This window comes from Bos taurus, chromosome 15 (assembly GCF_002263795.3).
Source record: "Bos taurus isolate L1 Dominette 01449 registration number 42190680 breed Hereford chromosome 15, ARS-UCD2.0, whole genome shotgun sequence".
In the NCBI taxonomy this organism is placed as follows: Eukaryota; Metazoa; Chordata; class Mammalia; order Artiodactyla; family Bovidae; genus Bos; species Bos taurus.
Genome location: NC_037342.1, coordinates 64,271,422 through 64,288,652, shown reverse-complemented (window position 1 = coordinate 64,288,652; position 17,231 = coordinate 64,271,422). Strand labels below are relative to the sequence as shown.

The following is a 17,231-nucleotide window of genomic DNA, read 5'->3' as shown; positions in this document are numbered from 1 at the left end:
AATGTGCGTGTGTGCTAAGCTGTGTCTGACTCTGTGTGACCCCACAGACTGTGGCCCACCAGACTCCTCTGTTCCTGGGATTCTCCAGGCAAGGATTCTAGAATGGTTGGCATGCCCTCCTCCAGAGGATCTTCCAAACCCAGGGATTGAACCTGCGTCTCCTGTGTCCCTGCACTGCAGGTGGATTCCTTACCACTAGTAACACCTGGGAAAGCCCTGGAAGAGACAAGAGCACTTAGCCTAAAAACCTATTTAGTGGGAGCACCATAGATAGCAGCTGTTGTTATTATCACTGTTAGTTACATTTGTAAGGCCTCTAGTGGGGAAGATGTTTTGACCCTGCTGCCTTTCTTGGAGGGCTTCCTGGGTAGCTTAGTAGTAAACAATCTGCCTGCAGATGTAGGTGACACAGGAGATGAGGGTTTGATTCCTGGGTCGGGAACATCCCTGGAGAAGGAAATAGAAACTCCAGTATTCCTGCCTGGAAAAGTCCATGGACAGAGGAGTCTGGTGGGCTACAGTCCATGGGGTCACAAAGAGTCAGACACAACTAAGCATGCACACATACCTTTCTCAGCATCCCCTAATCTGACACCAACAGGAAGGCTATAGGATATTTTCATTCCACTTGGCAGAGACCCATTATGGCTGCTAGCAAAATTGGATTGGTCATTAGGTGTCAAGTCCAATTTCTTCACAGATTCAAGGGGTAAAATATGATCAAGAGTCTTCTGAACTGTGGTGCAGGAATCCCCAGCTGCCAGCAATAACCTTCTCCATGATATAAATGCCATCAGCCTGGCCGAATGCATTTAGAACCAGCAACTTCCAATTATCCCCCAGTAGAGCTTGGAGCGCTTCCTTTTTGGAAGCTGAAAAGTAATCATAGTTATCATTCTAAATTGCCACCTTGTCCATTGATTTCCATATTATCATAGCACAAGAGGGCTTGGCAAGAACTTGGGTTAAGAATTATCATTGCTACTGTGTATTGTTAGCCATTTCTCTTTTCATTAAAATAAGGACCTCATGTGTTGTTGGCAAAAGAAAACCTTAACAATGAAAAAACTTCCTTTGATATTTGGTTTGATGGACAGTCTCTCTGCTGTGTTATTTCTCAGTCCACTTCCATTCTTTGGTGGCTTCATTTTTTCAAAGTATATAATACTAATGTTTCTGCCTTTCTTGGCACAACTGCCAATCCTGAATTATAGCAAACAGAACTATCTAAGCTTTCATATCCCCACAATGACATTTTTAGATGGTTTTGTTAAATTGAGGCATATGGATGTGGGTTGTGGCATCTTCTGGCCTGTCATTGGAAGACTCATCCCAGTTGTTTAAGTTTTTCTCTCTGAAATTCAGATCTGTTCACAGATCCCCAGAATCTGGCCTCCAGCTAGAGGGGCCCAGTCATTCCTGAGGATCATCTTTAAATAGAAGTGAGGCTTCCCTGAGCACCCAGAGCATGCTCTTAAAAAGAGTATAACGGGGTAGAAGAAAAAGATGTCATCTCAGAAGTGTCAGGAAAAGGGAGATAAGCAGTGGAACCCAGTGGGAAAAAGAGAATATTTTTATAATAATGGCTACATTTATCCAGTAATTCCACGTACCAGGCTCCATACGAAGCACTCTGATTAAAATCCACTAATACCTGTTGGGTGCTAAGTGCCAGGACCATGCTGAGCCTTTTTCATGAATTATCATCCTTTCCCCACTGCAGCTCTCTTCTCATAGACAGGAGGCTCAGAGTTACGGTCACCGGGTAAGGTCATACAGTTGGTGAGTGCCATCCCACTCTGGGTAGAGGGAGAATTTGGGGATATGGTCAATGTCTGGCATCAGAAAGGATGAGTCAATGAAACTGAAGTCAGTATGGATCAGTGTAAGAATGGATACAGGTAGCCCTCCCCCAAAGGACAGCCACTTTATGTGGTAAGATTAGAGTGTTTTCAACATCTCAGTGTTCTTTCCCCATAAAGAACAGTACCAATTTAATGGGCAATTAGTTAAGAAAACTGTAATTGTGGAAACTGTAATACGACTGTCATGGGAAAGTATTTTAAAGTACCTGATTTGCAAGGCTCAGTGAGCATTTTTCTAACTCTTTCTGAAAAAAAGGGTATGTGGATTCTCATCTGATGGGAGCATGGCCAGTGGCGGCCCCAGAGTTGCTGGCACTCTTCTGGAAGTCAGTGCTTCTTGAACAGATCCAGCAAAGTTCCTGGATGGCAGAGGCAAACTCCTATTCCTGAAATCTGGGCATTGACCTTAGTCTTCTATTTAACTTAAACATTGTACTAAGGGGACTTCCCTGGTGGTCCAGTGGCTAAGAGTTCACACTCCCAAAGCAGGGGGCCCAGTTTCAATGTTTGGTTGGGGAACTAGATCCTGTAGGTTGCAACGAAGACAGCACAGCCAAATAAATAGTAAATATTAAAATAAAGTCCTTTAAAACATTAAGAATTTTGCACTGTATTCCACCTATATCTCAGGAAAATGGGATGCAAAAAAGATGTCCCACATTCACCTATTTCCTTTACTGACTTTGCTCTCTGGGTTTGCATATCACAGGCTGAGAAAAATGACTCTAACATCAACTCAATATCAATTTTCCTTCTGATAATGTTGTACTTTCCCTAAATTGGCTTTTACTTAATGAAAGACCATAAAGTGAAGGCACTCAGTCGTGTCTGACTCTGCAACCCCATAGACTGTAGCCTGCCAGGCTCCTCCGTCCATGGGATTTTCCAGGCAAGAATACTGGAGTGGGTTGCTATTTCCTTCTCCAGGGGATCTTCCCAACCCAGGGATCAAACCCAGGTCTCCCCCACTGCAGGCAGACTCTTTACCATCTGAGCCACCAGGAAAGCCCAAAGTGAAAGTCGCTCAGTTGTGTCCAACTCTTTGCAACCCCATGGGCTATACAGTCCATGGAATTCTCCAGGCCAGAATACTAGAGTGGGTAGCCTTTCCCTTCTCCAGGGGATCTTTCCAACCCAGGTATCGAACCCAGGTTTTCTGCATTGCAGGTGGATTCTTTACCAGCTGAGCTACAAAGGAAGCCAATGAAAGACCATGTTGACCAGCAAACAAATATTCTGGCCCACCTGGTCATTCAGCTTCTCACTGCAGGTTTGTAAGTTAATATTAATAATAAAGCAGTTTCAGTGAGTTTAAGCAGCATGATCTGATCACCCTGGAGTGAATGGACAAAACAGAAATTCTGCACCTGCCAACCTAAAGACAAACTCTTGCAGTGATGATGACCTCATCCAAGTACAGGTGTCCCTGCCCCAAAGGCTCAGTTTGAAATAAATTTTGGTCTCTCCTGATAAGAGTTTTATCAACAGGGAAAGGCTGGGCCAGAGACTGACATTCAAAGAGAAAGACTGAGGGGATTAGGAATAGTGTTAAGATATCTCAGGGACCTGGTGAAGGAGGGAATCTGGAACAAAGAACAATAAGGAAGTTCACAACAGTGTGTAGATTAGGTAGTTACGTAGCATAACAGCAGTTTACTAAGTGCCACCATAGTGGTGCTGTTGGAGGCTGGTGGTTGAAGTTATCAAAAGGCTCCACAAGCTCATAGGTGTCCCGAATAGTCTACTGGAAAATGAAAGAAATAATACGATAGAGAGACAATATAACAGCAGAAGGCAGGTTAATAACATGGCCTTTGTCATCAGATGGCCTGACTTTGGGTCCTGGCTCCGCCCCTTCCTGGCTGTGTGACTTGAACAAGCTGTGAAACCTCAGTTTCAACGTCTGTAAAATAGGGATAAACTAGTAACTGTCTCAGAGGCATATAGTAAGAACTAAATAAATGAGTTACCATACTTATAACACTTAGATCACTCCCTAGTAACAGTGAAGCACTCAATAAATGTTAGCTTTTATTATTGTTGTTCACTCGAGAAGTTGTATCCAACTCTTTGCAACTCCATGGACTACAGTATGCCAGGCTTCCCTGTCCTTCACTAGTTCCTGAAATTTGCTCAGATTCATGTCCATCAAGTCAGTGATGCCATCCAACCATCGTATCCTCTGTTGCCCCCTTCTCTTCCTGCCTTTAATCTTTCCCAATATCAGGGTCTTTTCCAATGAGTTGGCTCTTCACATCAGGTGGCCAAAATACTGGAGCTTCAGCTTCAGCAATAGTCCTTCAAATGAATAATCAGGATTGATTTCCTTTAGGATTGACTGGTTTGATCTCCTTGCAGTCCAAGGGACTCTCAAGAGTCTTCTCCAACACCATAATTGGAAGCACCAATTCTTTGGTGCTCAGCCTTGTTTATCCAACTCACATCCACACATGACTGCTACTGGAAAAACCATAGCTTTGACTATATGGACATTTGTCAGCAACGTGCCTTCTCTAGCTTTTATTAGATAACTACATATCATAACCACAATTTATAATGCTCTATTAATGAGTAACTTGGAGATAGGGCATGAAATATTACAAGGGTGGAATCTATATATCACACAAAGCATTGTCTATTATGGTCTGTGGCTTATAAAACTATGTCCCTTTAAAAAGATTATCTATAGATGCTATGGTGATGAACTAATTAAATGCAAACTAATTAAAATGGTTGCTTAAATCATGGAAGCCTTTAGTCACTGGGTACTTTCTCAAATACTGAAGTACAGTTACTAGTTAGTGAGATGATCATGACAAACATTTATGGCATTTACTGGGTGCCTGGCATCCGTCTAGTACCTCATGTTAATCTTTACAACCACCTTAGGAAGTCGGTTGTTTTTCTTATCTGTTTATTTCACCTGTAGAAAATCTAACATCCCCAAGTCACAAAGCCGCTGAATGCTAGAGCTGGAATTCAAAGTCAAATCACCTGCCTCCAGAGCCTCTGCTCAGAACCACGTGCTCCACGGCCCCCTGATATGGGGCCTTGGCCTACATTTTGACATTTAAATGAGGTCCTTGCCCTTGGGGTTGTAGAAAACCACCAGTGCACAAAGAATGAGGTCTGGCCTTCACAGGAGGGATAGAAAAGGAAATTCATTCAAAAACGTGTTTCAGCTGGACATCAGGGCTTACCCGTGCGCCTGTGCCCATAGGATTGAAAGACTTAGGCTTGGATCAGGGACGGAGGACGGGATGAGAGCCCAGCAAAGGTCGTCTCCAAATCCCAAGATGGCTCATCACAAAAGTCCCCACCCTGAGACCCCTGTGGGCACACCCCAGGACAGGCAGATCTGATGATGACAGGCAGATTGGAGGGACGTCTGACTTACCGGCCGGGGCAGACTGTACTGGTACATTTCTGGGCGGTAGGTCGGCACCCACTGCACCCCAGCCCTGGGCCGGGTCATGGTTCCCGGAGCGCTGGTCACCACCTCGGAGTAGGGCAGGTGCTGGGCGGAGCCATAGGCCTCCGGGTGCCGGCCCTGGCCCGCATGGCCTGCCGATGCCAGGCTGAAGGCCTCCTCTAGCAGCATGTGCATCTGCTGCCGGACCTCGTCGATGGAGGGCTGCGAGCTCAGCGTGGAGGTCTCGGAGTGGCCTTTCACCTGCCTCGAGCGGCCATAGCCCCGGGGCTCGTTCACTCTGTCGATGTTGGTTTCCTCTATGATCTCAGGCTCCGTCTGTGGGACCAAACAAACGCCCCGCGATTTGTTAATGAACTTTCCTTCTATTAATGTTGTCTGTAACTTACTCTAAAATGCTCCATTTGGACAAGTGATGTTAGGCATTTGTGCTAATTTATGTTATACCCTAGGTGCCCTCTCCAGGAATTAACACTACAGGGCTATTCAGCTCATATTGTATCAGTGAGGCCATGCTCCAACTATCTATGTGAAATGAACTTTAGTTATTGGAGCATAAGGAATGCATCTGCTAAGTCGCTTCAGTCATGTCCAACTCTGTGCGGCCCCACAGACAGCAGCCCACCAGGCTCCCCTGTCCCTGGGATTCTCCAGGCAAGAACACTGGAGTGGGTTGCCATTTCCTTCTCCAGTGCAGGAAAGTGAAAAGTGAAAGTGAAGTCGCTCAGCCATGTCTGACTCTTAGCGACCCCATGGACTGCAGCCTACTAGGCTCCTCTGCCCATGGGATTTTCCAGGCAAGAGTACTGGAGTGGGGTGCCATTGCCTTCTCCAAGGAATGCACCAGGCTTTGCTAATTAGCATAATGAGGATGAGAAATGGCTTCTCACTGATGACATTAGCAGTGTCCTTTAAATCAGGGGCCCCCAACCTCCAGGATCTAACGCCTGATGGTCTGAGGTGGAGCTGTGTAATAATAATAGAAATAAAGTGCACAATAAATGTAGCGTGCTTGAATCATCCTCCTGAAGCCACCCCCCAACCCCAGCCCCAGGCCATGGAAAAACTGTCTTCCACAAAATCTGTCCCTGGTGCCAAAAATGTGAGGACCGCCGCTCTAAAACCTTTCACTGACATTCTTTACCCTTATGTCTTTTAGGTAAAGGAATCCAGAGCACCTTGTAGTCCACACCCAAGGGTTGGTGTTCTAGACCATAGACTAACTCTCTAAATGGTCCTGTGCCCAGGGATTGAGCCAATTGCTGGTTGCCTGATACCATTTATCAGAGAGAGTAACAAAATCAGATCTCAAAGTGTGGAGCCCTTAGAAGCTCTAGGGTCAGGGCCCAGCAGTCAGTGCCTTAAGAAGCCCTCCAGGAGGTTTGGATGGTTGCTCAAGTTTGAGACCCACCGCTCGAGAATGTTCGCCTGCCTTCTTCCAGTGAAGCTTCCACTCCGGAAGCAGTTGCAGTACCCAAATGGGCAGAGAGTTGGGACTTGAGCAGCTTCCAGAGCAGGCTGCCTGCCCTGTGTTATGTTCACCAGCCTGTGAATGCTTATTTAATAAGTCTGCATGTGTGGCAGGTTTTGCTCTGAGATTTGCTTTTGTAATAAGATGATGGTGGGACTGTGGAGACTAGTTAATCCACATCCACTTCAACTATGCCCATGGCTACTGCTATCTGCTAAAAGAACCTGAGAGTTCTGTGTGAATAAGCTAGCATAGATTAGTTTGCCACCCTGCTCTCCATCCATGACACAACTGACACCTTAGGAAAATTAGAAAATACAGATAAACAAGTGGAAAAGGGCAGAGAAGCCTCAGGGCAAAACCAAGAGATGAGGAACTGCCAAGAAACGCCACCAAGTTGCTGCGCTCAGGCAAATGCTGCCACAATGACCAGGTCTAAAAGGCCAGCCGAGAAGATAAAAGACAGCACAGGAAAGCTGTTCCAACTGGAACGGTTACTTCATTTCTTGATGTTTTGGTTTCCTCGTCTGCAAAATGAGGATAATAAGACCTGCCTCAAAGGGTTTTATAAGGATTGAATGAGATGACCGAGGTAAAGAATTTAGAACAGTAGCACATGGTAAAAACACAATAATGGTGGCTTTTATCATCATCATAATTGTCATGATTCTTTTATTCATTCAACCACATGTTATTTATCACAAACAGAGCACTCAGATAGGCTTCCTGGTGGCACTTCCGGGTGGGAAAGAACCCGCCTGCCAACGCATGAGACTTAAGAGACGTGGGTTCTATCCCTGGGTCTTGAAGATCCTGGAGGAGGGCATGGCAACCCCCTCCAGTATTCTTGCCTGGAGAATCCCACGGACAGAGGAGCCTGGTGGGCTACAGTCCATGGAGTTGCAAAGAGTCGGACACTACCGAGAGACTGAGCACACATGCACAGAGCACTCAGATACAGAAGAATGTGCACATTAAGAAAATGTCACCAGGGAACCCATTCATTAAGGGAAGCCCTTCCCTCCTTAAAATCTAGATGCGGAAGGTCAGAACTACATTATTTTTCATGTTTTAAAATTTTATTTACTTTTCTTTAGTATTAATACACACACATTAGAGAAGAAATAAAAAAAATACAGAAAGCATGAAAAAGAAATTAGACATCTCCTGTAACCTTATCACACAAAATTAGGGCTTGTATAGTTCAAGATCAAAAGACAAGATTCTCTGCCAACTTGCAAGTCTAGATTTATCAGCACATTCAAAAACAGTGAATAATTCAGAATACTATTTTTATATCAACACAAGCAAGGATAGATTTATGGAGTAGAGTGCAAAATTATCTCCGTGATAATAAATAAGAACTCAAAGACATTTCATGCCTGGGTGTATGCCTCCAGATCCTGGGCTGGAGATGCACTGGGGCTCTTATGCCTGGGGGTTCTTTAGGGAAAGGTTTGAGATCACCCTTGGGGAAATATGCTCCCTGAAGACCCCAGGGATACCTTCTAGAGTAATGAAAACAACCTCTTTTTCTTGGTCGTTGTTAACTTTTCATTTTTTGTATATACCTAGAGCCTGTTACACAGTCTGAAGGAAGTCTGAAAGCAACTTCTGAACGACATTTTCATACAACACTTAGAACATTCTGAATGGAACTCCAGAGCCTGAGGGACTTGAGGAGACTGTTTCACTCAAGCCCTCTTTTAAGGCTGAGGAGCTGGAAGCCGTAGCAGTTAAGTGACCGACTCTGTGTCCACCAGAGCGGGCAGCGGCACAGTCTTGCTCTCCCAGCTCCAGTCCCAGGCACATCGTGCTGCACCCCGCTGCCTCTCACAGCTCCCCATCAGTGCTGGTTGCCACCCACACACTGCCTTCCCCCTGACATCTCCTGTCTCCCTGGTAAATAATGGATGCCTAGGGCTACACTGCTCCCAGGTGGAAGATGAATGGCGCTGAGGCAGGCTATGAATCTCCCCTCCCGTCAGCTGTGCTGTGCATTTCCAGTCATACTGGTGGGTCTCTTATTATGTGAATTTATAGTTGTGCCTTCAGCAGAGCCAAAACAAGCTTCTTAGCAACAACTTCCTACTCTCCCATTTTCCTAGGATCCCTGGGGTGGGGCTGTACTGATTGGGGAGGGGGTTCTCTGAGCAAGGCTTGGGGAAGACATTATCTTTGCCAGGGAGGTGGAGATACATTCTGTAGAATCCCATGGCTTCTACCCCATAACACCCCAATGGAAATCAACCTCTGCTCACCCCGCTCAAGTTTTCATCTTGTGCGGGGGGGGTCCCTTTAACTGGAGGGACCAGAGTCATAACCCAAGTGTGACCTCAACAGGTTTGCGCTAAAGAAGTCCTGTATTCCCACTGTTCTCGCTTGGTTGTTTAGTCTCCTGATGTCTATGGAATGGGAACAAGGCGAGCACTCATTATTTCCTGGGATTTCCCATTTTCATATTTGATTTGCTTATTTAATCTCAAGCAAGTCTGACTTGTCTCTGAGCCCATTTTACTCATCTCTCGTGAGCTGAGAATAAGGCACTTGGCATTCAATAAAGCTTTGTGAAACTGAACCAAAATGGAAAAAAAAAAATCTGTTTAATTAACCACGAGTATTAATAGAATTTGAGGTTAAGATAAAGGGCCATGTTCCCCCCAAAATTTCCTCCAACACTGCAGGACCACAGATAAGGTACATGAACTCCCTATGCCTCAGGCTCCTCACCTGAAAAATGGGAGCACTAACCGTGGTCTGGGATGTCCCTTCTGGTTCTTACATTGACTCTGATTTAGGCTGATTTCTTGGACTCTGTCTGCTGTAATAGAATCCACATTCCTCCTACAATCGTGGTTCTTGGGAGAATCTGATGTCCACTCATAAGGGCAATCCCTCCTCCCTCTGTATCGCCTCTCTCCCTACCTCAAAATATACGAGTAGTGATAACTTTTTTCTTTTACTTAACAGATAACTGTTGATTTCAACCCCATGATCAGCCTTGGGTTGGGAGTTGCACATATAATTAATAAGATAGTGTCACAGTCCTCAAGGAGCTCTCAGTCTACAGGAGACAAGTGACACAACAATAATAATAATACCAGCAAATGTTTACTGACAGCTTGTGTGCCAGACACTGTTCTAAGTGCTTTATATAAATATTACAATAATCTGTGAGGCAACAACTATAGCTATTCTTATTTTACAGTTGAAAACATTATTGAGGCATTGACAGATCAAATATCTTGCCCATAATTGGTGGAGCTGCATTTTGAACCCAGAAAGTCTGATTCCAGTACCCAAGTTCTCACCCACCACATATACAAACAGATCCAATACCATTATCACAGATGTGGGCTCTTACAGAGGGACAGGCATCTGTGACCAGGAAGACAGACTACAAAGTAATACTTGAGATAATCTACCTCATCAGATTGGGCTTCCCAGGTGGCACTAGTGGTAAAGAACCCGCCTGCCAGTGCAGGAGACGTAAGAGATGCAGATCCAATCCCTGGGTTGGGAAGATCCCCTGGAGGAGGGCATGGCAACCTACTTTAGTATTCTTGCCTGGAGAATCCCACGGACAGAGGAGCCTTGTGGGTTACAGTCCATAGGGTCACACAGAGTCAGACATGACTGAAGCGATTTAACATGCACACACACCTCATCGATTACTATAAGGATGTAAAGCATCGATGTGCAAATATCAAGTGTTTAGAAGACTGTCTGGCACATAAGCAGACACTTTCATAGTATCTGTCTCCTCCCACAAACTGGGGGCTCCATTAGGGCTGGGTCAGTGTCTTACTGCTATATCCACAGCCCCCAATTCAGAACTTAGCCCAAAGCTGAAACCAGTAATTGCCTCTTAAGCAAAAGAACTGAACAGAGCAGGTGCTCAGAGCTCCTTGAGGACCTGAGATGTGCCGGTCCTGTGCTAGGTTTTCCATTTGTGGCTCCTCACCAATCCCCGAGGATCGTGTGGTTGTCCCCATTTTCCAGGTAAGACATATGTGTCAACTGGTTTGACCTGCTCCAAGTCCTTCTCCCTAACGTGCACATTTTTGAAAATACCTTTTGCTTTTATTTGACAGAAAGGGGTGACAGGCACAGAGACAGATCTCAGTGTTGGCTGATGGTTGGCTCGGGTACAAATGTCAGTGGTGTATCTGGGACAGAGAATATATTTTTAAACCTCCTTAACTTAGGGTTTACCATACTTACATTTCCAACCTTATAATTCTGAGAAGCACTGGGTAACTTTTTTTTTTTTCCAAATGATTTTTATAAATCAATCAAGATATACTTCAATAAAAATTCTAAGAACTAAATCAGGGAATGTCTGTTCATGGTAGAAAATTAGAAAACATAGATAAGCAAAAGGAAGGAAATTAAAATCCACTCTAATCCTATCACCAGAAATAACAAAATGTTAACATTATGACCTTCGTGCATGTCCTTCCAGCTGTTTTCTATGCATATGAAATAGAATGAAGATTATGAATGCTGGCGTATTCCCAACACCCTCCCAGTTGCTCACCCACCCCACCCATCACCCTACTCCAGTTAGCTACAAAGAATCCTGGCTTGGACCATCTCAGTTTCTCCCCTCCTCTTCTTCCAAGCAGAGCCCACCACTTGGCACAAGATTCTCTGGCTTTTGTGATGGAGAACAGAGAGTATGGGAGGGCACTAAGGCAGAAGGGGAGAGGGCTGCACGATTGTCTTAGTGGGATTTTGGGTAGAGACGCAAAAGCAGCTATGTAGCATGTGAATGGGAAAGGAATTAAGGATATTGAAAAAGTATTACTGGACATGACAGGATAGCCTTCAGATACAGAAGCAGAAGTAGGGCTTTCCTGGTGACTCATGCAGTAAAGAATCTGCCTGCAATGCAGGAGACCCGAGTGCAGTCCCTAGGTCAGGAAGATCCCCTGGAGAAGGGAATGGCTACCCACTCCAGTATTCTTGCCTGGAAAATTCCATGGACGGTGGAGCCTGGCAGGCTACAGTATATGGGGTTGCAAAGAGTCAGACACAACTGAGCAACTAACACTTTTCACTTTCTTTCATAACTATTTAAAATGTACTTTTGTTGATATAATTCTTTTGACTTAGATACACTCTCAGACTAAGCCATCTGGGTCATGATTTTACAAACAGTATAATCGCACACATATATATTTTGTAAATGTATATAAATTAAATGTCCCATTTAATAAAAATCCTCCTACATATATGAATATATATGGATTTATGTATATATAAAATAGAAGTATATATATTTTGAAATCTTTTTATACAACATTGCAAATAAATATCTCTGTCAATAAAAATATGGTATTTATAGGGAATAACTTTAAAAGATTTCACTGCATTCTGCTATATGGAGTTTTCAACCTATATGTAACTATCCATTCTTTTATGTAGTTTCCCAACAAAAGTGAAATCTGTATATTGTGGTTAAAATTCTGAATATAACCATGCATTTAGCCTTATGTTAAATTCCTGGAAGTAGAATTACTGAGTTAGAGAAAACGTACATATTTAAGATTTTGGATACTTATGGTATATAAGTGAGATAGGCTGAGACCCAGGACTTTTTGCTGTCATGTCTGCACCTGGACAAACATCTTCTCCAGCAACAAAATACAAAGAAACTAAATATAAGGGACTAAAAATAACTGTATACATGTGCTGTTGGGCCAAATGATGAACAATAAGATACAAGAGGGCCACAAACCAACTGCCACTTGTGAAGTGCCAGGAGCAAAAGCAGAGCACTACATGATCCCTGCACTCAGGCACTACCAAGGGGATGGGCGGACCACCTAAGCTATGCCTCCTGCCCAACCCACCAGATCCGCCCTCCCCCTCACTGCACTAAAGGAACCAGCTCACCGCCCCCCTCTCCACTTTGGGAGCAAGCAAGGGCACCTGTTTCTGATTTTCACTACCTTGCTTGAGTTCCTCTTCTGATAAGAGTTCCTCTTATCAATTTCTATCGATTAAAGATCTGCAGAGTACATCATGAGAAACGCTGGGCTAGAAGAAGCACAAGCTGGAATCAAGATTGCTGGGAGAAATATCAATAACCTCAGATATGCAGATGACACCACTCTTATGGCAGAAAGTGAAGAGGAACTAAAAAGCCTCTTGATGAAAGTGAAAGAGAAGACTGAAAAAGTTGGCTTAAAGCTCAACATTCAGAAAACTAAGATCATGGCATCTGGTCCCATCACTTCATGGTAAATAGTTGGGGAAACAGTGTCAGACTTTATTTTTGGGGGCTCCAAAATCACTGCAGATGGTTACTACAGCCATGAAATTAAAAGACGCTTACTCCTTGGAAGGAAAGTTATGACCAACCTAGATAGCATATTGAAAAGCAGAAACATACTTTGCCAACAAAGGTCCGTCTAGTCAAGGCTATGGTTTTTCCAGTGGTCATGTGTGGATGTGAGAGTTGGACTGTGAAGAAAGCTGAGCACCAAAGAATTGATGCTTTTGAACTGTGGTATTGGAGAAGACTCTTGAGAGTCCCTTGGACTGCAAGGAGATCCAACCAGTCCATTCTAAAGGAGATCAGTCCTGGGTGTTTATTGGAAGGACTCATGCTGAGGCTGAAACTCTAATACTTTGTCCACCTCATGCAAAGAGTTGACTCATTGGAAAAGACCCTGATGCTGGGAGGGGTTGGGGGCAGGAGAAGAAGAGGACAACAGAGGATGAGATGGCTGGATGGCATCACTGACTTGATGCACATGAGTTTGGGTGAACTCCAGGAGTTGGTGATGGACAGGGAGGCCTGGCATGCTGTGATTCATGGGGTCGCAAAGAGTCAGACACGACTGAGTGACTGAACTGAACTGAAAGATCCCCAGGGCTTCTAGGTTGGTAACCTATGTATCCTCAGCAGCAAAGGCCACAGATATCTAGAAGAAATTAAGGCCATTTCTTTTCCACCCCTGGACACACAGGCCCCTTGGATTGAGTTTTCATGGTGGCCACCAGACAGAGCAAGCATATGCAATCTTTCACTGTTAAAAGAACGCAGCCATACCACACATCTAGGAAGGCCCACACGGTGGCTATTTACGTGACTTCAGCTTCTCTTTGAAACACCACAGGAACAAACTTGAAGGAAACTATAGCCCTGCTAGGAGCCCCAGTTATCTTATTTTTGGAAAATATTCCATCAGATTGCTTGGTCTTGGAACACATTCTGTAGCTATAAGACTTCATCAAAATTTAAAAAACAGTTTTTTTTTTTTTTTTTTTTAATCAGACAAGTAATGAAAAGACAAGCCACCAGCCAGGAGAAATATTAGCATTTGTATCCAGAATATATAAGTGTTTCCTATAAATAAATAACAAAATGACAAACAACCTAATTTAAAAATTGGGCAAAAGGCTTAAATTGACACCTTAATAAAAGAAAGTACATAGATGTCCAATAAATGCATAGAAAGGTGCTCAATATCATGAGTAATTAGGGAAATTATATCATTTCACATTCACTGGAATGGCTAAAATTAAAAAGATTAATCACAAATGTTGGTGAGGTTGAGGAGTAGAATTAGAACTGTCACAGTCCTGGGAGGAGAGTAAACGGCACACGTAGTTTGTAAACCTGTTTGTAGTTTTAAAAAGTTAAACATACACCTACACTAGGACCCAGAAATTCCAGTACCACTATATTTATCCAAGATAAATAAAAACATATTGTCTTTGTCTGTTCAAGCTGCTAGAATAAAATAACACAGCTGGGTGGTTTATAAACAGTACAAATCGATTTCTCACAGTCCTGGAGGCTGGAAGTCCAAGGCGGGCAGTGTGGTTGGGTGAGGGTCCTCTTCCAGGAATCATATTCCTAACTGTATCCTCACATAGAGGAAGGGGCAAGGTTGCTCTGGGGGAATCTCTTAAATAGGGGCCCTAATCCCATTCATGGATTCCATACTTAATCCTGATCGCTGCCCCCAACCTCCTAATACTAACACAATGGGGATTAGACTCTCACAGTTGGAATTTTAGGGAAACACACATTTAGACTACAGCACATAGGTTCACAAAACATGTGTGTGAAAATGTATATAGCAATTTTTCTATATTGCTGGACACAAAATATAGAATATTGTTGGACACCCTAATGTCCAACAATAGGATGATGGATAAATAAATAGTGGTATGTTCATACAACGGAATAGTACTCAGTAACAACAAAAAGTAAACTACTGAATACCAGACCACCTGACCTGCCTCTTGAGAAACCTATATGCAGGTCAGGAAGCAACAGTTAGAACTGAACATGGAACAACAGACTGGTTCCAACTAGGAAAAGGAGTACATCAAGGCTGTATATTGTCACCCTGCTTATTTAACTTATATGCAGAGTACATCATGAGAAACGCTGGGCTGGAAGAAGCACAAGCTGGAATCAAGATTGCCGGAAGAAATATCAAGAACCTCAGATATGCAGATGACACCACCCTTATGGCAGAAAGTGAAGAGGAACTAAAAAGCCTCTTGATGAGAGTGAAAGAGGAGAGTGAAAAAGTTGGCTTAAAGCTCAACATTCAGAAAACTCAGATCATGGCATCTGGTCCCATCACTTCATGGGAGATAGTTGGGGAAACAGTGTCAGACTTTATTTTGGGGGCTCCAAAATCACTGCAGATGGTTACTGCAGCCATGAAATTAAAAGACACTTATTCCTTGGAAGGAAAGTTATGACCAACCTAGATAGCATATTCAAAAGCAGAGACATTACTTTGCCAACAAAGGTCCATCTAGTCAAGGGTATGGTTTTTCCAGTGGTCATGTATGGATGTGAGAGTTGGACTGTGAAGAAGGCTGAGCGCTGAAGAATTGATGCTTTTGAACATTGGAGAAGACTCTTGAGAGTCCCTTGGACTGCAAAGAGATCCAACCAGTCCATCCTAAAGGAGATCAGTCCTGGGTGTTCATTGGAAGGACTGATACTAAAGCTGAAACTCCAATACTTTGGCCACCTCATGTGAAGAGTTGACTCATTGGAAAAGACCCTGATGCTGGGAGGGATTGGGGGCAGGAGAAGAAGGGGACGACAGAGGATGAGATGGCTGGATGGCATCACTGACTCGATGGACATGAGTTTGAGTAGACTCCGGGAGTTGGTGATGGACAGGGAGGCCTGGCGTGCTATGATTCATGGGGTCACAAAGAGTCAGACACAACTGAGCGACTGAACTGAACTGAACCCTGTGTTTGGCGAAATGTGCTCTTAGAGCTCACCTTTGGACGTGTGATCTCTGTGTCCTTGGGGCAGAAAGGGAGCGTCTCGGGTACCCCTTACAAAGCCCTTGTCCAGCCCAGTCATGCTGGAGAAAGGCGCCCTTTGAGGAATCCAATCCTCTCTTTAGTGAGTACAATTCTGATCACCAATGTGTAAGTTTTTTCCCCACACATCCAATTCTTGACACCAGCTGGGTGTCCTACAGTTCAACTCATTTCAGACACTACCCGGAGAAAGCATCAGATGCCACAGGTTAAGAGCTCAGTCCCACCAGACTGCCCTCCATCCCCACCGCCCCCTCCCCACTGCAGAGGCCAGTCCCAAGGCCAGGTTGTCACCAGTGCTTCTGACCAATGAGCTAGACAGAGATCAGAGGCTCCAGCAACCTCCTCTTTAGGTTCAATTAACTTCCTGGAGCAGCTCAGAAAGCTCAGAGAAACATTTTACTTACTAGATTGCTGGCCCATCACTAAAAGACATAAATCAAGAACAACCAGATGGAAGAGATGCATAAGGCACTAGGGGGAAGGGCAGGGAGTTTTCATACTGTCTGAGAGTACCACTCTTCCAGAATCGCCACCTGTAAACCAACCTAGAAGCTCTCCAAACCCACTTCTTTTAGGTTTTTATGGAGGCTCCTTTGCTTAGGCATGATTGATTAAATCACTGGCCATTGGCCATGGAACTCAATCTCCAGTTCATCTCCCCTCCCTGGCAGTGGGCATGAGGTTGGAAATCACATATTGGGCTCCACAGGCAACCAGCCACCATCCTTAGGTGCTTTCCAGGTCACCTCTTTAACATGAAGAACATTTAATGTTCCCATCACTCAGGAAATCCCAAGGGGTTTTAGAGCTAGCTCTGGGCCAGCAGCAGGGACTAAGACCAAATAATGTATTTCTTTCTTTCTTTCTTTTTCTTTTGGCTGTACCAGGTTTCAGCTGTGGCATGTGGGATCTAGTTCCCCAACCAGGGATGGAACTCCAGGCTCCCTGCATTGGGAGCGTGGTCTCTTAATCACTGGACCACCAGGGAAGTCCCCAAGTGATATATTTCTTATTGTAAATCACAATATCACAGTATGTGAGAAAATTCACAGCAGGCCTGAAGTGTCTAAAGTGTTAGAATGGAAAAGAAACAGAAAAAGAATATCCTTCTCTCCTTCATGGAATATTAGCCATAGCAACA

At 44.2% G+C, this 17,231-nt stretch overlaps 1 protein-coding gene across 2 annotated transcripts in view; it reads right to left on the bottom strand.

Moving 5' to 3' along the window:
• The window catches only part of KIAA1549L (KIAA1549 like), a 320,960-nt gene that overhangs the window by 21,246 nt on the left and 282,483 nt on the right, over positions 1–17,231 (bottom strand). For both annotated transcript variants that reach the window (XM_059875159.1, XM_024975896.2), the window contains exon 17: positions 5,263–5,613. In XM_059875159.1, the coding sequence (XP_059731142.1) occupies positions 5,263–5,613 (351 nt within the window). The remainder of the gene's footprint in view (positions 1–5,262; positions 5,614–17,231) is intronic.